This window comes from Mus pahari, chromosome 1 (assembly GCF_900095145.1).
Source record: "Mus pahari chromosome 1, PAHARI_EIJ_v1.1, whole genome shotgun sequence".
NCBI lineage: Eukaryota > Metazoa > Chordata > Mammalia > Rodentia > Muridae > Mus > Mus pahari.
In genome coordinates this window covers 96,351,952-96,375,472 of record NC_034590.1, presented here as the reverse complement: position 1 = coordinate 96,375,472, position 23,521 = coordinate 96,351,952, and the positions used below count along the sequence as shown (strand labels likewise).

The 23,521-nt window shown below is 49.6% G+C and overlaps 2 protein-coding genes across 8 annotated transcripts in view; both read left to right on the top strand.

Moving 5' to 3' along the window:
* Positions 1–3,181, top strand: part of Tmem219 (transmembrane protein 219) — a 28,682-nt gene extending 25,501 nt beyond the window's left edge. For 2 of the 3 annotated variants that reach the window (XM_021212754.1, XM_021212746.1), the window contains exons 5-6: positions 495–664; positions 3,060–3,156. In XM_021212754.1, the coding sequence (XP_021068413.1) occupies positions 495–632 (138 nt within the window). In that variant the 3' untranslated portion in view covers positions 633–664; positions 3,060–3,156. Of the gene's footprint in view, positions 1–494; positions 665–3,059 lie in introns of all 3 variants that reach the window. The other variant, XM_029541143.1, reaches the window with a different exon arrangement.
* A 1,180-nt stretch (positions 3,182–4,361) lies between these two features.
* On the top strand, positions 4,362–23,429 carry Taok2 (TAO kinase 2). 5 transcript variants are annotated; one of them, XR_003842548.1, is made up of 20 exons: positions 4,625–5,428; positions 8,450–8,616; positions 8,794–8,865; positions 8,958–9,059; positions 9,659–9,704; positions 9,824–9,920; positions 10,081–10,194; positions 10,300–10,391; positions 13,242–13,335; positions 13,430–13,511; positions 14,144–14,311; positions 14,435–14,719; positions 14,913–15,071; positions 16,707–17,072; positions 17,166–17,369; positions 17,653–17,892; positions 20,957–21,169; positions 21,853–21,959; positions 22,095–22,277; positions 22,370–22,455. XR_003842548.1 is itself a non-coding variant. In XM_021208425.2 (19 exons), exons 2-19 carry the CDS (start codon positions 8,485–8,487, stop codon positions 22,886–22,888), a joined length of 3,150 nt encoding a protein of 1,049 aa, XP_021064084.1. In that variant the 5' UTR covers positions 4,623–5,428; positions 8,450–8,484; the 3' UTR covers positions 22,889–23,429. The 5 variants fall into 5 exon arrangements, 4 of the variants coding, with proteins under 4 accessions (XP_021064051.1, XP_021064058.1, XP_021064084.1 ...); XM_021208425.2 differs by lacking the exon at positions 21,853–21,959 and having other exon boundaries at positions 4,623–5,428; positions 14,453–14,719; positions 22,370–23,429; XM_021208417.2 differs by lacking the exon at positions 21,853–21,959 and having other exon boundaries at positions 4,624–5,428; positions 22,370–23,429.
* Positions 23,430–23,521: the final 92 nt, after the last annotated feature.

Genomic DNA, 23,521 nt, shown 5'->3' with positions numbered 1-23,521 from the left:
GGAAGGGAAGGGAAGGGAAAGGAAAGGAAGGGAAGGGAAAGGAAGGAAAAGGAATGGAAGGGAAGAAGCCAAGTGGAATGTGGAAAGTAGTGACCCCTGGGGAGTCATTGAGAGTTCTGTTGATGATTGGGCAAGAAAGCAGTTTGAAAAACATCTGGGGGGCTGGAGAGATTGCTCGGGGTTAAGAGCACCAACTGCTCTTCCATAAGTCCTGAGTTCAAATCCCAGCAACCTCATGGTGACTCACAACCATCCGTAATGAGATCTGATGCCCTCTTCTGGTGCATCTGAAGACAGCTAACGTGTACTTAGATGTAATAATAAATAAATCTTTAAAAAGAAAAACATCTGGACAAATGTTATCCACCACCTGACCCGTAGCTGCCCCTAGGTGTCAGAAGGACTCTGTCTCATGGAAGCCTGTCTCTGTTTTTCATGGTATGGGGCAAGATCTCTTCCCAAGATTCCCCCCTCCTCTCTGTCCCCACCGCTAGGAGGAGCTGGCTCTGTGTGGCAGCCGACTGCTGGTCTTGGGCTTCTTCCTGGTTCTGCTCTGTGGTCTCCTCTGCTGTACCACTGCAGTCTGCTTCCATCCTCGCCCAGAGTTCCACTGGTCTAGAACACGGCTTTGAGGGCGACGGACTGTGCCTCACTCTGCTGTCAGGTGAGGCTCTGTGGGAATTAGGGTGGGAAAGGGATGGCAGCTGTAGCCTGGAAAGGCTCCATCCTCCATCACAGCTTCCTGTGAGTCCCTGAGAGCCCTATTCAGCTGTGTCCTTGGGGAACTGGGAACAGTTTTCTCTGTAAACAGAATATTTTTATTATTTTTACTGTTTTCTTTTTCTGTGTGTGTGTCCACCCATGTGCCATGGTGTGCACGTGGACGTCAGAGAGCCACTTGATGGAGTTGGTTCTCATGGAGTTGATTCTCACCTCCACATTTCTATAGGGTCAGGAGGATGGAATTCAGGTCACGAAACTTGCTTTCATGGCAAGAACCTTTACCTGCTGAGATATCTTGCTGGCCTTATTTTTACTTTGAAATACATAACTTTCATGTAAACAAAACCCATAAAAGTACAATTTGGTAAATTATTATAAAGTAGACACTAGTAAATACTACCCAAAGAGAAAAAGACTGTTATCAGCAGTTCAGATATCTCCCCTAAGCTGGGTTATGGTGGCACACACCTTTGATCCCAAAACTGAGGAGGCAGGGGCATTTGGATCTCTCTGAGTTTAGGGTTAGCTTGGTCTGCAGAGCGAGTTCCAGGACAGTCAGGGCTACACAGAGAAACCCTGTCTTGACAAAAGAAAAGAAAAAAAAAAAGAAAAAGAAGAAAAAAAAAAGAAAGATTGCTCTTCCCATATCCCTTGATAGCACCCTTGCTCTGTTCTCCTGCTTTATCCTGTACAGTTATACAACTGATCATGGCAACTGTGTGATTACTGACCGACAGGGTCAGAGTCAAGGAAGTCTATTGGAGTTGTGATTGATTATTGAAGCGAAAGCTCTCTCCAAGCATGGATATAGTTTGATTTGATTTGTTTGTATTTTCATTTTTTAACTCCCTAGAACACTACCCTTCTATTTTTTTAAAGAGTTACTTTTATTTATGTGCATATGTGTGTGCCTGCATGAGTTTATATGCATCATGTGTGCACAGATACCCAAGGAAGGCAGAAGAGGGTGGTGGATCCCTTAGTGCTGGAGTTAGAGATGGTTTTCAGCTGCCAGATGTGGTTGCTGAAAAATCAGACTCCAGCTCGGCTCAAGAGCAGTAAGTGCTCTTAACACTAAGTCCTGGGGCCTCCTTTTACCGGTTTTTTTTTTTTTTTTTTTTTTTTTCTTGTTTTGAAACGTGATCTCATTTGTAGCCCCAGGGACCTGACACACTGTGTAAACCAGGTTGACCTCAAAATCAGAGATCTACCTACCTCTGCCTCCCAAGTGTTGTGATTTAAGACATGCAGCAACACCCCACAGGGCCTTATTTTTTAACTACATATGCTTTCATACATATCTTCTGTGACTGATGTCTTCCAAGTAGTGTTCTGATCGTCAGACTCAGTGGAGCTGAACTTCACACACCCACATGCCAGCAATGATGAATTAGGGAGCTCACATGTGATGATCTGCCCTAAATATGGAGTCTTCATTTTTTTTCCCCTGAAACTTATTTAAAATTTACTTACTCATTTTGAGACAGGATCTCATTGTGTAGTCCTGGCTGGCCTGAAGCTGGCTCCATAAGCCGGCTTGGCTCCAGAGCTCCACTTGCTTCTGTTTCCTGAGGGCTGGGATTAAGGGCGTGCACTACCACCCCTGGCAAAACTATTGTTTTTTAAGTTTATTTATTTGAGGGGGAGCCATGAATTTGTGTTTATGGAACAGCATATGTTTGGAAGTCATTCTCTCTTTCCATCCTGTGTATCCTGGGATTCAAACTCAAGTTGTCGGTCGAGTGACAGAGCCATCCTGTTGGCCCTCCTGGAATTCTACTCAGACAGCTCCAGTGGATCTACTGAATGGGGGATCCCTGTACTGGCGTTTAGTCTGCCAAAGCGCTTTATGCCTTTTCTTCACTCAGTCACCAGTGCACATAGAAAACGGTTTTCTCTGCTAACTAGATCTTCAGAAGGAAAGAGCTTGGCAAATGTAGTAGATGAGGTCCTCATAGTACTAATACTAATTTACAACCTCTCACTGAGTGAATAAAAGCAATCCAGAAAAGCTAGGACATCTCTGTGGGAGAAGCTGAAACAGCCTAGACTGTGGAATGAATCCAGCCCAGAGGAACTGGAAGCTCAGATAACATTGCTAATTTTCCTTTGGGCCAGGCCTCACCACCCATCTTTTTACAATAGGAAAGAGTGGAGCCTGTTCACTTGCGAGTGGGGAAAGGCTTCTAGCTTTTTGGCCGCTGGTTGATCCTAGAGTTCCAAGGCTAGCCCAGTGGGATTGCGTGCCAGAGCCTGTCTTCCTCTGTAATCTTTGCATACGTGCAGAAATCCGTCCGGGGCTTTCTCACCTGTTTTGTGTTCTTCCTTTTCCCTAGGTACAGATCAAGTTCTTGGGGCCCACTTCTGAGTTTAGAAGACCTATTACAAAAAGTGAAGAACTAGATTGTGGGAAAATAAATGGCTTTTGACTACTATTGTGTAAGGTATTTATTGGGGATTGGATTAAAGTAAATACTGGGGACTTTTCCTTGTTGATGTAAAAGAATTTTTTGTTTTGTTTTTCGAGACAGTTTCTCCGTGTAGCCTGGCTGTCCTGGAACTCACTCTGCAAACCAAGCTGGCCTAGAACAGAGATCCTTTGCCTCCTAAGTGCTGGGATGAAAGGTGCCGCCACTCCGTGGGGATTTTTCTTTCTTATTGGATGTGCACGCACCATGGCCCGTGCATGGGGGTCCCAGAGCAATTGTGTTCTCTTCCTCAACCCTTGCATGGGTTCAGGGTTGGAACATGGCTTGCAAGCCTTCCCACGGCAAGCACATACTTAGTCATTTTGGTCCTGTCCTTTTTGTGGCACCGTGGGTTGAATGTAGAGCCACACCTACACTAGGCAGGCTAGAACTCTACCACTGAACAGGCTCCCCAGCCTTGTTTTGTTTTGTCTTACTGTAGAACTCTAGCTGGCCTCAAATTCAGAGGTCTGCCTGCCTCTACCTCTCAAGTTGCTGGGATGAAAAGCCTGGGCCCCATGGCCTGGAACTCAAAATCTTTGGATGTTACCCTCTCTAGTTTCCCTATGACTAGCATCTTGTTACCCTCGTTGACCTTAGTCTGGAATACAAATTGTCATAGGTCGCTTAAAATTGTGACTCTGTTTGTGGATTTTTGTTCTTTGTTTGTGTCTGCTTATTTTTGTTTTTGATATTGGAACTCCCGTTAGGTTACGTACCCTGCCGAACTCGTATCCTCCTGCCTCGGACTCAGCTTGCTGAGTGCTGGAATTGTAAGCAGTAATCTAGCACTATATACTCTTTAGACATACTGTGAACACAACTGTGCTACTTTGTCACTTGTTTTCTTTCATGAACTTAAATTGATGATTCTGTGTATAAAATGCTTCATGAGTTATGGCAAGTTATACGACCCTACTGGACCTCAGTTTTCCTGTAGGGATTTGACCCATTGGGTTTTCCGAACTTTGGCGCATCGTTCTCGCACTTGGGAGCTCAGGTTTAGTTTAGATACTTACGAACATAATAATGGTCCAGTTTCCCGCCTTTCCGGCGCCCAGCTGCCAGCAGCCTTGCTTTACTCCTTTCAGCCTTTACCCTGCACGCAGGCGCAGACCACAGCTTTCCTTCCTAGAGCACCCCCTCAGAGCTTCCCCTAGCAACAGGCTCAGTCGCAGCGCGAAAGCGTGGCGGACGCATGCGCCACAGCTCTCTCCACCAGCAGTCCTCGGACTGCGCGCTAGGGCTCCACCCCAAGCAAGCCAAGCCTTTCTCCTCTCCTCTTCCCACCGAGGATCCGCGTGGCGGGGCGCGCGCGCACTTGGGCTCGGGGGCAGCTCGTCGTCTGGGCCGCGGCAGAGCTACAGCCGAGGGGCGGGGCTATTTCCTTTGGGGCCCCACCCCTTTGGCCCGGCGTGCATACCGCGCCTGCGCGCTCCCGCCCGGTCTCCATCTTGGAATTGGGAGGAAGAGAGGGAGAGAGGGAGAGAGAGGGAGGCCGGGACGAGAGCAGGGCTGTGGTGCGGTGAGAAGCTGAGACGAAAAGGAAAGGGAGTGAGGCACAGGGACCTTCAGCAGCGTCTCCGCTACAGTCCTTCAGCTGTTCCGGAGAGAGAGGACGGGAAAGGGAGTAGGCCAGGGCTGGAGTGGGGACTGTCACTCGCGGACCCCAGCCTTAGAGGGGCCGTGCAGCCGGGCGTCCTCGGGGTGGGCCCCTTGTCGTGGCCGAAGACCTGGGGCTCAGGCCCCTGGGTCCCAGATTTTGGGGCTCGGTCCCTTGTTTCTCAGATACCCAGGTATCAAGCCCTCGTATATCAGATATCTGGGACCCAAGTCCCAACCTTTACAAACCTGGGTCTCTGTTTTATAGAATTTAAAATACCTGGGATTCAGGACCCTGTGTGCACCCATATCCGGGGTTCATCCTCCAAGCGTTCAGATATTGGACTCATTTTTAGCCTTTGCAAATATACGGGGCTCAGACCCCACAATCGGAAATCCGGGATTCAGCAACTGTCGCCCTCGAGTTGGGGGAGGACTGGACCGCGAGGTCAGATCAGGTTGTCACCCCCTCCCCTCCAGGGGAGGCTTCCCGGGCCCGCCCCTCAGGAAGGGCGAAAGCTGAGGAAGAGGTGGCGAGGGGGAAGGTCTCCTTGCCCCTCTCCCTGCTTGTCAGAGCAACTGGAGTACCCCAGGCGGAAGCGGAGGCGCTGGGGCACCATAGTGACCCCTACCAGGTGAGACATGGGTGCATGGGCATGAGTCCCTCTGGTCAGCCCCATTCCGAGAAGCTGGGACTGGGTAGGGATAGGGATTCCTGCTGGGCCCATGGTCAGTCTCTGGCCAGCCCAGTCTGCTTCTGTTGCTACCTATTCTCCCTTTCTCTTTCCTTCATTGTGTCTGGTTGAAGGGGTACCCTCAGGTGACAGGGCCTGTCTTGTCACCAAGGGTCACGCCCTAGGATGCTTAGCCAATCAAATGGCTTTCCACCTTTCTAGTCTTTATTAATTTTGCCCTCACAACCACCTCTTCATGATTTTATTATACTCTTTTTTTTTTTCCCCCCAGACTGCTCTAGGGTGTTGATTCTCATGTAAGTGGACTGGCTTATTTATTTATTTAGATTGAGACAGCTTTCTGTAGCCCTGGGTGTTCGATCTGGCCCTGAACTGGAGTCAGTCTTTAATCTCTTTACTGTTTTGACTACAGGTGCAAGCCAACATGCTGGGAGCTTATATTCTTTTCTGGCTTGGTTTAGTTGGAGTTTTTGTCCTTGCAAAGGTGTGTGTGTGTGTGCTTGGTAATATTTCCTCCAGCTGCATTTACCTCCCTATCTCTTGCTGAGATGGTGTAAATAATCTCATATTTGTCAAGTGACGTCTCCTTTACAGAGTGCTTTTGCATACATTTTCCCCCATACTACATACTCCTACTAAACCTGTGGGAACTCTTTTATTATTGTCTTCCCATTTTACAGTTGAAAACATTGATGCCCAGAGAAGTTGTTCAAGGTCACCGAGTGACAGATTCAGGATTTTAACTCAAGTCTTGTCCCTGACTGGTTACCCACCTCTTCTGAACCTGGGCTTGATCAAGGACCCGCAGGGGCGTGTGTCAGGGTGAGGGCTAGTAATGGGGGTAATGATCTTCCTCTCCAGAGGAGCTTTTCCTGAGAGGAAGCTCGGCTTTGTGTTCTTCCTCATGGGTGTTTTTCTAACGTGACCTTCATTTTTACTCTGATCCTACACTTTGGCCTGTGTTCCAGAGATAGTTCTCTCTTCTAAAAAATGATGGCTTTAGTGCCTTTTCTTAGCTGTCGAGTTAGAATGAGCCCCTCTCTGTCTCCCCTCGCTCCCAGGATTTAAGCCTCTGGAAACTCTGGAATCAGAGAAGGAAAAGCCGTTTGTTTAGCGTCTACAAAGTGTTCTGAGTATGAATGAGATCTCATATAGTCAGATTTTATAATCTACTACCAAAGGGAAGTATAAGCAACTTTACTGAAGCTCTTGCTATAGGTTGCAGATGGGATGCACTGGTCAGTTAGTTTAGGGATTCTTTTGCAACGTGGGTTTTAGAGGGTGATTATGATTTAGCCCAGACCACGGTAATTGCCCAAATGTTATTGTAAGGAAGGGGACCTGTATGATGTTTTTACAGTGGCTGGCACTCTTCATGTAGCCTGAGGTTCTGGGTTGGCAGTTTTAGGCTTGTTACTGGTTAAGAAGTCATGAGGGTTCCCTTGGCAAGTTGTGATGCCCTGCCTTTTGTGTGGGTGTGTGGTGAGGGGTGGTTGCTGCTGTGCTCCAAGAGAAGGGGCCTGCCTGCCTTGAGCAGACTAAGCTGCTAGGAGCAACCAGTCAATCAGCTCTGAGCCTTCCTACCCTTAGGACCTACCAAAGAATTCAGCTTCCTTTCTACCCTACCCGCCAGCTTCCAGTTGAGCTAAGGAGACAAAATTAACAACATGAACAGGAAACAATGTGCCACAGAATATAATTATAAGCTGAAATTGTTAGGTACTTTTAAGTAGCTAGAACTCTGCCTCAGGAGTCCAACTCTGCTGAGGGCTTTGTGTCCAAAATTCCCATTAGTCCTTTAAAAAGCCTATCCTAGAGTGTGCACTCTGGTTCTAGTACCCTGTGTCAACTTTGCTTTGGAGTTTGTTTTTGAGTTTGCTTTGGAACGCCCACCCGTCAAGGGCTGGAATGATCTGGGAGGTTCTCCTAAAACAGGGAGGCTGGGCTTAGTTGCTTCCTAACAGAATTCTGTCCTGAACCTGAAAGGAAAAGGTCCTGTTCTGTGACCTTGGGAAAGGCCTTTTTCTTCTCTGTACATCAGTAACTCTGGAAAATGGTGATCTTGATCATACCTTGTTGGTTTCATATAATTGCTCTAGATGCCTTGTGGTAGCAAATCATTTGCCTTTTCAGAACCTGTTTACTTTTCTGTAAAGGATGAATGTAACAATAGTGTTTATCCATAAGGTTGTAGGAGACCAGTGAGAGATGATCCATGTGAGATGCTTATTTGTGACCCACAGCATCCTATTCTCGTTTATGCTGCTTATGCAGTTGGACTGGACAAATAAGGCCGTCCAGAACACAAAGGTCCCAGAGTCAGGTGCCAGTCCCTACTGTTCCTATTCTAGATGTTCTCCTTGCCACAGGGTCCCTACGTTTTTTGAAAATGAGTCTCCTTGGTCTCTTCAGGCCAGTACCCACTTGTAACAATGGCCGGATTTCCACCACATCCGGCCTGACTGTTTCCTGTTCTCATCCAGTGTTTGAGAGCTTGAAGGAGGAGGTAGCCTCAGCACCAAGGGGTACAGGAAGGTCCCTGGAAATCACTGGACTATGAAAACCTGTGGGACAGGACATGTTGGGATTTGAAGCTCTGGCTGAGACACAGAAATCTTTATGCTTGAGGGGAATGGCAGTGTATAGGGAGCTAAGAAATTATTGAGGGCTGATGAGGGGATGCTTGGCTTCCCAGAATTGTCTTTGTGGCAATTTCAGGGATTCTAGAGACCACCAGCCATGCCCACTAACACCACCCCCATCTGGTTGCCAGGGCAGTTTTTTTTTTTTTTTTTTAGGCTTTGATGATGTTATTAACAGCCCCCCTACTCACCTTTCCTCAGCAGTACTTCCCCGTCATCAGTAAATGAGGGGGGAAGGAGGAGGCAGAAACCTGAGGGAGGACCTTTCTCTCCCTCTGGACCCTATCTTAGCTCTAAGGGTCCTATGTCCTTTTTCCAGGCAAGATCCCAATCTCAGGGCCCCCTGGGGCCATCATGCCAGCTGGGGGCCGGGCCGGGAGCCTGAAGGACCCTGATGTAGCTGAGCTCTTCTTCAAGGATGACCCCGAGAAACTTTTCTCTGACCTCCGGGAAATCGGCCATGGCAGCTTTGGAGCAGTGTACTTTGTGAGTTGGTTCTTGAAAAGGGTAAAGCAGGGCTCAGTCTCTTTAAACCTGTGGGTCTCCAGGCCTCTGCACCGCTCCACCACACCAATCCTTCCCATCCTCTCCTACTAGCTCAGCGGGTCCTCTTTCACCCCATGCCCAAGGAGGTCTTTCCCATCCCCCAATCTGGTCCTCTAGGCCCGGGATGTCCGGAACAGTGAGGTGGTGGCCATCAAGAAGATGTCCTATAGTGGGAAGCAGTCAAATGAGGTGAGTCGGGTTGATTAACATGAAGTTGTGGAGGGCAGAGGGCCCTGGTCTCAGCATGCAGCCTGGGTAACCCTTCCTCTCTTGGCCTTCAGAAATGGCAGGACATCATCAAGGAGGTGCGGTTCTTACAGAAGCTACGGCATCCCAATACTATTCAGTACCGGGGCTGTTACCTGAGGGAGCACACAGCCTGGGTGAGCTGTCCCACAACTGCAGTAACAGTTTTACTCAGGTCATTCTTTTCCTGGTCCAGCGTTTTAAATAGGCAGTCTCTTTCTGACTATGTTAGTCCTCAGAAAAACCAATAAGCCAGGCATGGTAGCACACACCTCTAATCCTAACACTGAGGAAGCAGACACAGGTGGATCTCTGTGAGTTCAAGGCCAGTCTGGACTACCTAGTGAGTTTTGTGCCAGCCTGGGCCAAAGCTACACAGTGAGATCCTATATTAAAAAAGAAAAACAAACAAATGAACTTCTGTGTAGGTGCAGAAGAGGCTGACACAGAGTTACATAGACAGTATGCACTTTAGAAGGTGGTGATTAAGGGACATTCTAAAGGGGTCCAGATGGGAGCAATGGTAGGTGTCTTAGAATCTTTGGGGGTGGGGTGGGGCAGGGGCTTGAATCCAGAGATGCTCCCACCACCTCTTGTTTTCTCTAGTTTCCCTTCTCTATCACCCTTTTGGCATTGCTTCAGTGGAAGATAAGCAATAAAGTTCTGTTTTGAGTTTTTGCTCAAGGGAGCTAGGTGGCCAGAATCTGATGATCTCTAACACTTGACCCTTCCTTAGCTGGTGATGGAGTATTGCCTGGGCTCAGCCTCTGATCTTCTAGAAGGTAGGTAAATCTGAATGTGGGCAGAAGGAAGATAAACAAGAAAGCCATAGGAGAAAGTAGCCTATTCCATCTTATTCCCCCTGTGGTCCCTCAGTTTGTTATTTGGCTTCCTTCTACAGTGCACAAGAAACCCCTGCAGGAGGTAGAAATTGCAGCTGTGACCCATGGGGCTCTTCAGGGCCTGGCATATCTACACTCACACAACATGATCCATAGGTATGATGGTACCAACTGTGGCTGAGAATAGGATACTTTGTATACCAGTCCTCGTTTTTTTTGCTGAGCTCTGATTGTCTTGGGTACTACCAACCCCACCCCACCTCCACCCCCATCTTTTCTGAGATGCATTTCTCATCTCTGCACTTTCCTCTGTCAGAGATGTGAAGGCTGGAAACATCTTGCTGTCAGAACCAGGCTTGGTAAAACTGGGGGACTTTGGCTCTGCATCAATCATGGCACCTGCCAACTCTTTTGTGGGCACTCCATACTGGTAAGTAGAAGAGGTGGTAGGTGGAATTTTTAGTCCCAAAATATTGGAAATAATATGTGTAGGATCTGGTTCAGTGTTAGCCATTCTTCTCTGTTGTCCTCCCAGGATGGCTCCAGAGGTGATCCTAGCCATGGATGAGGGACAATATGATGGCAAAGTGGATGTCTGGTCCTTGGGGATAACCTGTATTGAGCTTGGTAAGGATGTCCTCTCTACCTCCTCAGCTTATTCTCCATTTCCCATCCCATGGACCCTAGGCCTCTAGGGTCCTGTCCATTCTGACTATTCTGACTTTAGTACAAACAACTGTCAAACCCTGCATTTTATTTTGTTTTGTTTTTTCCAGACAGGGTTTCTCTGTCTGTCCTGGAACTCAGTCTGTAGTCCAGACTGGCCTTGAACTCAGGTCTGACTACCTCTGCCTCCTGAGTTCTGAGATTGAAGGTGTGTTGCCACCATGTGAGGTTCCCCCACCAATTTTTACACTTAAAGATATTATAGCAGTTCTTGCTTTTTGTCTATTACCTGGGCTCTAAATCTATTTTTACTGCCCAGTGTGCTAGATTCTGGGGGTACAGGGGTCAAGTTCCTACCCTCATTAAAAATGCATTCAAGTAGGGGAAGCTAGATGTGTTTTCTATCACTGGGGTACAGTGGTACAGAGATAAAAAAAACTTCCTCTAGTTTAGGGACCGAGGAAGTCCTGTGTGTGGTGGGGATGTTTAAATAAACCTGCAAGATCAAGAGCTACTAGAAAGATGCAGGGTAGAACATTCTAGACAGAAAGCAGCATTGCAGAAACTTAAAGGTCAGGGCAAGCCTGAGATTAGCTTTTGGAACTACATTTATAATACAGAGGAATGAGTTGAGAGGTCCTAAAAGTTAGGCCCAAGTGAGTACCTGAGGTCTTGGAGCTATGTTGGTGCTCTTTGCCAGTCTGGACTACTGAAGCAGTCTAATGTAATGCTTGTAAGACCTCTAGCACAATACCAAGTATGAAATAATTGTCCAAGAAAAGAGTAGTTCAAACTGACTGCTTCCTGCAGAGATCTTTTCCTCTGCCAGTCTTCCCCCCAACATCCCTGAGATAGGGTTTTTTGTTTTTTTGTTTTTTCCTCCTCTGTGCAGCCCTGGCGTCCTGGAACTCACTCAGTAGACCAGGCTGGCCTCGAACTCAGATCTGCCTGCCTCTGCCTCCCAGGTGCACTACCATGCCCAACAACTATGCCAGAGAGGTCTGCCTAAGCTTACTGCAGTCCTTTTACTCCCTGCTCAGAGTCCTCTGTGGCTCTCTGTTGCCTCCTAAACTAGAATTGTCCCCAGTTCCCTTAAATCAGCTACAGCCCCCGGTTCCTCTTCCTTCCATGGACCCTGCGCATATGGAACATGTTAAGAGCTCACCTACTTTCCTGCCTTGGTTTGCCTTGTGTCTTGTGCCCGCCATCAGAGAGTTGGTTGTACTCTTGCCCTTTGTTTACCGTTTGAGGCCATGGCCAAACTGGTGGCAAAATGTATGAAACGGATCACAGAGAAGAGCTGTCTATTGTATTCCTAGATTTTTGTAGAGATGTGGATACACAGAACTAGTTCTCCATTACTAGAAATCCTGATTAGAAATGACAGCCAGAGCCAGGCGTGGTAGCTCACGCCTTTAATCCCAGCACTTGGGAAGCAGAGGCAGGCGGATTTCTTTTTTTTTTTGGTTTTTCGAGACAGGGTTTCTCTGTGTAGCCCTGGCTGTCCTGGAAGTCACTTTGTAGACCGGGCTGGCCAAGAACTCAGAAATCTGCCTGCCTCTGCCTCCCGAGTGCTAGGATTAAAGGTGTATTATCACGCCTGGCCGGCAGGCGGATTTCTGAGTTCAAGGCCAGGCTGGTCTACAGAGTGAGTTCCAGGTCAGCCAGAGCTATACAGAGAAACCCTGTCTTGAAAAACAAAAACAAAACAAAACCAGAAATGACAGCCAGTACTGTGTGAGTAGAACAGTGCTGAGGGAAGCCAAGGCAAGCTGGAGGTCTCTGTTCCATAAAGGAGCACTGATGTATGTATAGTTCCAGCTCCTTTTACCATAAAGGACCACTGATGTATGTATAGTTCCAGCTCCTTTTACCATAAAGGNCACTGATGTATGTATAGTTCCAGCTCCTTTTACCATAAAGGACCACTGATGTGTGTATAGTTTCAGCTCTTTTTACCATATCTAATTCTTTGTTTTTTGGTTTTTCGAGATAGGATTTCTCTGTGTAGCCCTGACTGTCCTGGAACTCGCTCTGTAGACCAGGCTAGCCTCAAACTCAGAAATCTGCCTGCCTCTGCCTCCCAAGAGCTGGGATTAAAGGCATGCGCCACCACGCCCAGCTCCATATCTAATTCTTAAAGAAAAACTGGAAATTTACATTCTTGTAATTATTGGTAATTAAATGACTATTTAGGTCAAAACCAACAAAACATTTGTCTGGACTACAAGGAGCTCCTGCCTCGCCACTTACAGCTCCCTCCAGTACTCCCTTTTCTAAAAGACCTCAGTTCCCTAGCCATTTATCTGTTTCCCCTTACCATAATTAGCAACTTTAGTTTGTTGTTAGTTGTGGTTTTTTTTGGGTGGTTTTGGGAATGCAGTCTAGAGGCTGGCAGGTGCTAAGCAAGCATTCAGCAGCTAAGCTACACCCTGAGTTCTCCCCAGTGCTACTTGTTCAGCTAATTTTAGACTGGAACTTTCTTGAACAGAGTACATGGTTTTTTGTTTCTCTTTCCTACTCTATAGGTTTCGCTCTTATTTGGCCTTATACATACTAGTTTGGCTGGTAACTGTGTGCTTCTTTATGCCTTTTTTGCTGTATTTTTTTTAGTCCCTACTCTGCCCATGTGCAGCAGATAAAATGAACATTACTTTTTATTGAGAGGAAATTAAGATGCAGTAGAATCAGTAATTGTTCAAGGTCAATCAGGAAGAAAGCCAGGGAGATGGGATTTGAACCCCAGCTGTTTAAGTTCCCATCTAGTTCCTGATCATCTGCCTCTTTCCACTTCCTTTGTCCTCTCTGTAGCGGAGCGGAAGCCACCACTGTTCAACATGAATGCAATGAGTGCCTTATACCACATTGCACAGAATGAATCTCCTGCTCTCCAGTCAGGACACTGGTAAGGACTGGGCTTCCTGGGCCAAAGGGTTGGGTCATAGGATCTGCCTGCTTGGCTCATGGCCTCTCCTGTCTCTTACTTTTTGGGATATCAGGTCTGAGTACTTCCGGAATTTTGTTGACTCCTGTCTTCAGAAAATCCCTCAAGACAGACCAACCTCAGAGGTTCTTTTGAAGGTGAGCACATTTAGTGTTGTAGAACTGGTGGCTGGTAGAGCTGCAGAAAACTCCGATCATGATTCCCAATTCTTCATCCAGGAAGAGTTCTTTTATCTATTTTGCCCTAGGCCCTGATGCCTCATTTCCCGTGTCTTGCTAGATTTTATCTGCCATACTGTCTTAAGTAATCATTTGTTTTCACATTTTTCTTAGTCACAGACCATAAATGTATGATCTCCCTTCGATGTTTTTAAGTTTTCCAATCTGCTGGAGCCTCATTCCCTTCTCAGACCCAATGTGTCTTAAGAAGCTCTAGTTAGCATGAACAAACTGCTGGATTGACCTGCTGGATTTTAAAGGATAACCTTTGAGGGCCTAAAGAGGTCTTTTGATTCATTCAAAGGCACTTGGCCTTTGGTAACCAGAACTGGATTGGCATCTAGATCTCCTGAATATCTTGCCTTCAGCAGTGCCTGGAGAAATGACACTCTCTGGATAGTAAACACAGTTTCTGTGGAAAGAAAGATAAGACAAGGGTGAGCTTGCAGCTGTAGTGGGCAGGGGCTTCAGGCTAGGAGATGCTGAAAGGGATGGACTCTAGAGGGGCTGAGGAGAACTGACAGCAGATCTCAGGTGTTCTGTTGCCTTAGCACCGCTTTGTGCTCCGGGAGCGGCCGCCCACAGTCATCATGGACCTAATCCAGAGGACCAAGGATGCTGTACGGGAACTGGATAACCTGCAGTACCGAAAGATGAAGAAGATACTGTTCCAAGAGGCACCCAATGGCCCTGGTGCTGAGGCCCCAGAGGAAGAGGAGGTGATCTAATTTAACCTGACACCTCCCCACCCAAGAAGGGCTTGGTCTTTCTTCCCCGTTTGTCTTCACCTTCTTTCCTTGTGCTACTCCATATCCTTGTCCTTCCCTTTCCCTGCCCAACAGCTCACACCCTGTTCACAGGAAGCAGAACCTTACATGCACCGAGCAGGGACACTGACCAGTCTAGAGAGTAGCCATTCAGTGCCCAGCATGTCCATCAGCGCCTCCAGCCAGAGCAGCTCAGTCAACAGCCTAGCAGATGCCTCAGATAATGAAGAAGAGGAGGAAGAAGAAGAGGAAGAGGAAGAGGAGGAGGAAGAAGAAGGCCCTGAATCCCGAGAGATGGCCATGATGCAGGAGGGGGAGCATACAGTCACTTCCCACAGCTCCATCATCCACCGGCTGCCGGTATGCAGGTCACCCTGAGCAGCTTAGTGGACACAAGGCCAAGCCTGAGCTGATTGGCTCAGGAACTGACTAGGCTCCTGTTCTCTAGTGTATCTACTCCTCCTTTTAGTCTGAAGGAATCTATTTCCTTAGTACCCTTCAGGTCCATCAGCACCTGAGTTTTGGGCATCCCTTTCTTCTTTCCTTTTTCTAGGGCTCAGACAACCTATATGATGATCCCTATCAGCCAGAGATGGCCCCAGGCCCACTCCAGCCACCTGCAGCCCCTCCCACCTCCACCTCCTCTTCTGCTCGCCGCAGAGCTTATTGCCGCAACCGAGACCACTTTGCTACCATTCGTACTGCCTCCCTGGTAAGGATGGCCATCTTCACTCAGCTTCACCATGGTTTTTTTCTTTTCTCTTTTACTTGGTACATCAGACAGAAGTCCAGCAGTTACTTTTTCTGTGGCACATGATTCTACCCTCACTTTGCTGCTGTCTTTGCTGGCTCCCTTCTCCAAGCAGACTTAGTCACACTACCTAATCTGGGCATTCCCTGTCTGGCAAACTGTTTGCTTTCAAGGCCTTGTTGAAATAACAGCGTGTGGAGAACTTTCTGGAGTCCCCTGGCTGCTCAGGCGCTTTACATACCTGCTCAGGCACATCTGCCCTGCTCTAGTAGGCCGGTGGCAGTGTGCAGCTTTGTTAGATTCAGAGCTTCAGAGTGCTGGAGTCCAGGGACCTGCCCTATTGTCAGGGACTTGTCAGGCCTACACACATGCTTATGTTTAATCTTTCCAGCTCTCTTGAGAGGGAAAGGATTGGATCTCATTTAAGAGTTGAGGCTGCTGCACGAGCGTGAGGTGGTACCCAAAGGAGGACTCCTTCTCTGAGGAGGAAGGGACTTGTAAGGGTGGAACTGGGAAGAGAGAAGGGGTGGGGTAATTGGGATGTAGACTGAATTAAAAAAAATAAAATATAAAGAAGAGTTGAGGTTACTATGGCTTGGGGAGGCTGTTGCCCAACATACTTGCCCAGTACCCTTGGGTGAGATTCTATTCCTGTAAATAGGATCTTAGTCTTCTAAAATTTATTTTTCTCAATTCATGGAAAAGGGGTTATTTGCTTATTGATATGGGTTCTTGCTAAATAGCTCAGCTTTGAACTTGTAATCCTTTTATTGAGTCCTAGGATTTACAGGCATGTAGTACCACACCCAGCAGGTTCAGGCTTCTCGTAAAACATAGCTTTCTGACCATGCTCTTGATAAGCCATTAGGTTACAGTCCAGTTTTGACTGCATTTGAGTACCAACAGTCCCTTTGGTGCCCATTGGGCAAGTCTGACGTGTTCTTCAAGCTTTTGCTTGTGACTGGGGGTGGATTGCTAGGCTGCTCTTGAGCTGCTGTTGCTGCTTTGTCCTACTATGCAGAGAGATTGGGTTTTCCTGGGCCTAGGCAACCTACATTACTTAAGAGCCACTGATAGAACAGTTGAAATGAGCCTAGAGGTCACCAGAGCTTGATCTAACGAGTCAGAACCCAGATCCTCGCTTAGTCCCTGGAGCACGATGCACCCTCGGTAGTGTTTGCCAAAGGGAGGGTGCTAGCCACCACTCACACTTAGCTGTGCAGAGGTGCTGACCTATGGAACAGATGAGAGAACTGGTAATTTGAGAAGTTAGCTTGCTCATTGAGAGTAGGTGATAATAATGGCCAGAGCTGGGGTCTGAGCCCAGGAGCATCCTAGTATTCTTTTGCACTAATCTGAATTGTTTCTGTGTTTGCACCAGGACTTGTGCTTCCCACCTTTTATCACCACAGTCTGCTACCCCAACCCATGATGTAAATAATTATTCATTTGACAAAATAGATTCAGAGAGTTTAAGTGTGAAGAAGACACTTAATAACAATGAAACCATGAGTCTGAGAACCGTGGTCTTCGTATCTATGTGAATAAAATGGGGTTAGGGCCGAGACCCACTGTTTATCCTTTCTTCTCCCCTAGGTCAGCCGTCAGATCCAGGAGCATGAGCAGGACTCGGCTCTGCGAGAACAACTGAGTGGCTACAAGCGGATGCGACGTCAGCACCAGAAGCAACTGCTGGCCCTGGAGTCCCGTCTGAGGGGTGAACGTGAGGAGCACAGCGGGCGGTTACAGCGGGAGCTCGAGGCACAGCGGGCTGGCTTTGGGACTGAGGCTGAGAAGCTGGCCCGGAGGCACCAGGCCATTGGTGAGAAGGAAGCACGAGCTGCGCAGGCAGAGGAGCGGAAGTTCCAGCAGCACATCCTGGGGCAGCAGAAGAAGGAGCTGGCCGCCCTGCTGGAGGCGCAGAAGCGAACCTACAAGCTTCGGAAGGAGCAGTTGAAAGAGGTTTGGCCAGAACTGCCCTGGGTGAACCAGGCAGGGCCAGCAGGTAGGCAAGACAAAGGCAGGCACTGACCCACTCTCCCACTGCCCTGCCAGGAGCTCCAGGAGAACCCTAGCACACCCAAACGAGAGAAGGCTGAGTGGCTGTTGAGGCAGAAGGAGCAGTTGCAACAGTGCCAGGCAGAAGAGGAGGCAGGGCTGCTGCGGAGGCAACGCCAGTACTTTGAACTTCAGTGTCGCCAATACAAGCGCAAGATGCTACTGGCTCGGCACAGCCTAGATCAGGACCTGCTTCGAGAGGTAGACCTTACCCACCTGCCCTTTTCCACTCGGTCAAGGGCCTAGCACCTCTCTTCTTTCATTTGCCTTCCTAATGTCTTCTTTCTCATCTACCCTCCTTGTGTTTTAATTTGGCTCCTTTTTAACATCCTTCTTGCTTTCTGTCCCTACTGGGCCCTGATAGGACGTCCTTATTTGTCTCATTCTTCACTTCCTCTCTGCTGAAGAATTTTGTGCCCTTAATTTTTCAGCACCAAGAAGGCTCCTTCACTGGGCCCTGAGTTCTACTTCTTTTCTGCCTTAGGACTTGAATAAGAAACAGACACAGAAGGACTTGGAGTGTGCCCTGCTGTTACGGCAGCATGAGGCTACCCGAGAGCTGGAGCTACGGCAGCTCCAGGCTGTCCAGCGCACACGTGCTGAACTTACCCGCCTTCAGCACCAGACAGAGCTAGGCAACCAGCTGGAGTACAACAAGCGACGGGAGCAAGAGTTGCGGCAGAAGCACGCGGCCCAGGTTCGCCAGCAGCCCAAGAGCCTCAAAGTACGTGCAGGCCAGCTACCCATGGGCCTCCCTGCTACTGGGGCTCTGGGACCACTCAGCACAGGCACCCCTAGTGAAGAGCAGCCCTGCTCATCTGGCCAGGAGGCAATCCTGGACCAAAGGATGCTGGGAGAGGAGGAGGAAGCAGTGCCAGAGAGAAGGATTCTGGGAAAGGAAGGGCCTACCTTGGAGCCAGAGGAGCAGAGGATTCTGGGGGAAGAAATGGGAACCTTTAGTTCCAGCCCACAAAATCATAGGAGTCTGGTTAATGAGGAAGATTGGGATATATCTGAGGAGATGAAGGAGATTAGAGTCCCATCACTGGCATCCCAGGAGAGAAATATTATTGGCCAGGAAGAGGCTGGGGCATGGAGTCTGTGGGATAAGGAGGGTGGGAACCTTGTGGATGTGGAGTTCAAGCTTGGCTGGGTCCAGGGTCCAGTTCTGACTCCAGTCCCAGAGGAGGAAGAAGAGGAGGAAGAGGAGGGAGGGGCTCCAATTGGAACCCACAGGGACCCTGGAGATGGCTGTCCTTCCCCAGATATCCCCCCAGAGCCACCTCCATCACATCTGAGACAGTACCCTACTAGCCAGCTCCCTGGACTCCTGTCTCATGGCCTCCTGGCTGGCCTGTCCTTTGCAGTGGGGTCCTCCTCTGGCCTCCTGCCCCTACTCCTCCTGCTGCTACTCCCATTGCTGGCAGCCCAGGGTGGAGGTGGCTTGCAGGCAGCACTACTGGCCCTTGAGGTCGGGCTAGTGGGCCTGGGAGCCTCCTACCTGTTCCTTTGTACAGCTCTACACCTGCCCCCCAGTCTGTTCTTACTCCTGGCTCAGGGTACTGCGCTGGTGGCTGTCCTTAGCCTGAGCTGGCGCAGAGGCCTTATGGGTGTGCCTCTGGGCCTTGGGGCTGCCTGGCTCCTAGCTTGGCCCAGCCTGGCTTTACCTCTGGCAGCTATGGCAGCTGGGGGCAAATGGGTACGGCAGCAAGGCCCCCAGATGCGTCGGGGTATCTCTCGACTCTGGTTGCGGATTTTGCTACGCCTGTCACCCATGGTCTTTCGGGCCCTACAGGGCTGTGGGGCTGTGGGAGACCGGGGGCTGTTTGCCCTGTACCCTAAGACCAATAAGAATGGTTTCCGAAGTCGACTACCTGTCCCTTGGCCCCGTCAGGGAAATCCTCGCACTACTCAACACCCACTAGCTCAGTTAACAAGAGTTTGGGCTGTGTGCAAGGGCTGGAACTGGCGCCTAGCACGGGCTAGCCACAGATTAGCTTCTTGCTTGCCCCCCTGGGCTGTTCATATACTAGCCAGCTGGGGCCTCCTTAAGGGTGAACGGCCTAGTCGGATCCCTCGGCTGCTGCCACGCAGCCAACGCCGCCTTGGACTCTCTGCTTCCCGACAGCTCCCACCAGGGACTGTTACTGGGCGGAGATCTCAGACCCGCAGGGCCCTGCCTCCCTGGAGGTAACCAATTCCAATCCTCCACCCAGATTTAGGGCACTGAGCACTTTATCTCCCATGACTCAGTAAAGTTTCTCCAGTCCCCAGCCTCTCCTCCCCTTCTGACCTTTCTTCCTCGTTATGTTTCCCCAAGTCCAATCCCGGCCCCAGATCTAGATCTCTAGACAGGCAGCCTCCTCTGCTGTGGAGTTCAGAAATGACACTCTTCGTGTTTTCCCCAGTCCCCTAAGTTATTGCTGTCCCTGCTGTGTGTGCTCATCCTCACCCTCATCGGCTCAGGCCTGGGGCCAGGGGTGGCAGGGAGGGAAGTCATGGGGGTTTTCCTCTTTGATTTTGTTTTTCTGTCTCCCTTCCAACCTGTCCCCTTCCCCTCCACCAAAAAAGAAAAAAAGAAAAAAAAAAAAAGAAAAACACAAATAAAATATCTGAGCGGAACTACACCTTTGGCCCAGGCTGCCTCTGTCTGCTTTGTCCTGCCGCCTAGCATCCCTGGTTTGCCCTGAATCTGGACCCTGGCCCTCAGCTCCATGACCTCTTCACCCCATCTCCGTTGTCTTCACTACTTTCACACCTCAGCCTCATCCTCTTTGCCTTCATAGATTCATTGCACCATGACCACAAACAGCTCTGGGCTGTGAGTCCCTGTGGAGCTTCCACAGAACTTCATGATCTCACAGTTCCAACTGTTTGTGCGACCCTTCCAGAGAGTACTTACTTAGGGTTAAAGGCTTTTGGTCTTTTTGCCCCTTCCTTTACTGTGAACACGGTTTGGAACTGCATCTCTCACCTGGGTCAGTCTACAGGGTTGGGGGTTGGAACCACAGAACCTCCAGTCAAGGGTGGTGAGTTGGGACCAGGTAGAATGTCCCAACTACAGGTCTGGGATTGTTGTCGGCTTGGAGTTGGGGCTGATTATATTGGGCTGAGCTGAAGTGTGGATCTGGTCAGGGGCAGCTGCTCCCAGCGGATCTTCTCAGATCTTTTCTGGCCACTCTCTGCTGCCCTTTCCCTTCAGTGGCCTGATATCGGGCAACCTCTTATCCATTCCTCAGCCCAGTGCTGCTTCCTGCCTGCCTTCCTTGAGGTACTGGGCCTGGGCTTTCCTCTGCCTGCCCTTAGTTGTATTACCTTTTCGTGGATGTTGTGTGTACCTTGGTCTCTCACTCAGTCTTTTATATTCCTAAATGTGGTCACATCCTTCTGTCCCAGGGCAATATCTCCTCCCTCCCTCCCTCCCTCTGCATGATCAGAGCTTCTTTTGTGTACTCAGCCCTCTAAAGATTCTCAGCTTCCTGTCCGTAAGATCTTTACGTCTCTTCTTGTGCATCCCATGCAACTCTGGATGTATTCAGAGCCTCTCTCTTTCCTCCACCTCTCCTGCCCATGGAGACTTTCATCTCTCAACAGTTCCATCTCTCCACGTCTGTCTGTGTACAGCTCCCCCCGCCCCCTCTGTCTAACATGTTTTCTGTTTCTCTCCCTCTCCCTGTCTCTGCTTCTGTCTCCTTCCTCCTTTTCTTCCTTTCCCCTCGTTGTTCCTCTTCTTCCTCCTCTTCTCCTTCTCCCCTGCCCTGTTTCCCCTTGATCCGTTCACTGCACAGTCAAAGGAGCTGCAGATCAAGAAGCAGTTCCAGGAGACGTGTAAGATCCAGACGAGGCAATACAAGGCTCTTCGGGCACACTTGCTGGAGACCACGCCCAAAGCTCAGCACAAGAGCCTTCTTAAGCGGCTCAAGGAGGAGCAGACCCGCAAGCTGGCGATCCTGGCCGAGCAGTATGACCAGTCCATTTCAGAGATGCTCAGCTCGCAGGCGGTGAGGCCTGGGCTCTGGGAGGGGACTGTGGAGTTGGCCTTTGCTTTAAACTTTGTGGCAAAGGAAGGTGGAAGATGTGAACAGAGCTTTTGAACTTAGGAAACTTGGATGCTCTTTCACTGCTAACACTTTCCATCGTGGTCTTGTCTTATTTCTCCTTAGTGGCCTTATTATTTCTCTTACTATTTTCCTAATATCTTAAGTCACCCTGCCTGCTCTGCCAAGAACCACCGAAGAAAATACTGCCTGTAACATTTTTTGTGGTTCTGAGTTTACTTTGTGTGAACAGGGGGCAGGGGAGCAGGTTACAATGAGTGTGGCTCTCAGACCATCTTACTCAGACTTCAGGAATCTGGAAAGAATCTCTTAGGAAAACTGTACCAGCACTGGAGTGGGCTGCTTCAAGTGCACATTGAGTCCAAAGAGCTAGAGGGCCCCATTCTCACTCAGTCCCACCTCTCAGAGGTAAATTTGTAATGATTAACTTGTGTAGAGTTTCCAGTGCAGATTTAAAACACAATAGGATCAGATTTTTACATAGTTTTCTGACTTCTTTTCCACCCAGTATCTCTTGGACATCATTCCATATCACATGTCTATCTCAGTTTTTTACAGTATAGAATTTTCCATGGAATGGATGTACCATAATTTATTTAACCCATCCCTTATTGGTGGACATTTAGGTTGTTTCCAGCATTTTGCTATCACAACGCTTCCGTGAACACTTGGAGCACATGTGCAAGTATACCTGGGGGATAGATTCCTGCAAGTGTAATTGCTGTGCCACAGGGTATGACCATCTTCCATTCTCATAGAGGTTGAGACTGCCGCTCCTTGCCACCTTAGGGCCCAGGCCTACTGGGGCAGGGGAGGATGGTGGGGACAGAGGAGGAGGTCCCTAAACCCTGTTCTCCCTGTCCTCCAGCTCCGGCTTGATGAGACCCAAGAGGCAGAGTTTCAGGCCCTGCGGCAGCAGCTCCAGCAAGAACTGGAGCTCCTCAATGCTTACCAGAGCAAGATCAAGATCCGCACAGAGAGCCAGCATGAGCGGGAGCTGAGGGAGCTGGAGCAGAGAGTAGCTCTGAGGCGGGCACTGCTAGAGCAACGGGTAAGGGGTTTGACACTCCCCCCCCCCCCCAAGATGGAAAAGGAAGGGCAGGCTCTCTGTTCCAGGACTCACCCCTGTTCTGGGTGTCCCAGGTGGAAGAAGAGCTGCTGGCCCTACAGACAGGGCGTTCGGAACGCATCCGGAGTTTGCTTGAGCGGCAGGCCCGTGAGATCGAGGCCTTCGATGCTGAGAGCATGAGACTGGGCTTCTCCAGCATGGCTCTGGGGGGCATTCCAGCTGAAGCTGCTGCCCAGGGCTATCCTGCTCCACCTCCAGCCCCTGCCTGGCCCTCCCGTCCAGTTCCCCGTTCAGGGGCCCATTGGAGCCATGGCCCTCCTCCACCAGGCATGCCCCCACCAGCTTGGCGTCAGCCAGCCCTGCTGGCTCCCCCAGGGCCTCCAAACTGGCTAGGGCCCCCAACACAGAGTGGAACACCCCGTGGAGGGGCTCTGCTGCTGCTAAGAAACAGTCCTCAACCCCTAAGGCGGGCAGCGTCAGGGGGCAGCAGTGGTGAGAATGTTGGCCCGCCTGCTGCAGTGCCAGGGCCGCTGAGCCGAAGCACCAGTGTTGCTTCCCACATCCTCAACGGCTCCTCCCACTTCTATTCCTGAAGTCCAGGGTGGTGGGCAGAGGATTAGGGCAAGGTGGGAGTGGGTGGTGCCTGATCCTACAGGCAGTGTGCTTGAAGCCTACCCAGTGGTGGTGGGGACAGATGTTGGCTCCAACTCCCCCATCAGACCTCCTCATCTCATGAGCTTCTTGGGGCTGGCCAGTGACCCCAGGCCAGCTTGGGCATTGGTGCCCCAAGGCTGACCAGGAGCCCTGCCTCCCCACCATGGTGCCAGGGTCTCCCTCCATCACCACCTATAGAAGGTGGGAACTGTGAGTGTCAAATATTCATCTGGTCCCCTGGGGGAGGGGAAGGGTGGGTCTAGATATATTATATTCAGAGAATTATACAACCCTTGTGATGGGGCCATGAACTGGGGACAACAGGGACCCCAGACCTGGTGGAATGGCAGAGCAGGTCTGGTGCCAAAGCAAGGAGAATGGGAGGAGGCCTTCCTCCAGAAGGATCAGGGGTCTTGCGGTCAGGGTGCCTGAGTCTCACCATTCTCCTATTGCTGTCTGACGTCCTGTGCCGTCTTGTCTTTTTTTTTTTTTTTTTTTTTTTTTATTTATTTTATGTATATGAGTACACTGAGGGCTGGGGTGGGGGACAAGGGAAGGACCTTGGAAANCTG

Bases quoted from the DNA above. Each gene is read 5' to 3' on its own strand.
- Taok2 (XM_021208392.2), top strand. From the start codon at position 8,485: ATGCCAGCTGGGGGCCGGGCCGGGAGCCTGAAGGACCCTGATGTAGCT. The intron at 13,336-13,429 runs GTAAGGACTGGG...TTGGGATATCAG, and splicing joins GCTCTCCAGTCAGGACACTG to GTCTGAGTACTTCCGGAATT. The intron at 17,073-17,165 runs GTTTGGCCAGAA...CTGCCCTGCCAG, and splicing joins GGAAGGAGCAGTTGAAAGAG to GAGCTCCAGGAGAACCCTAG.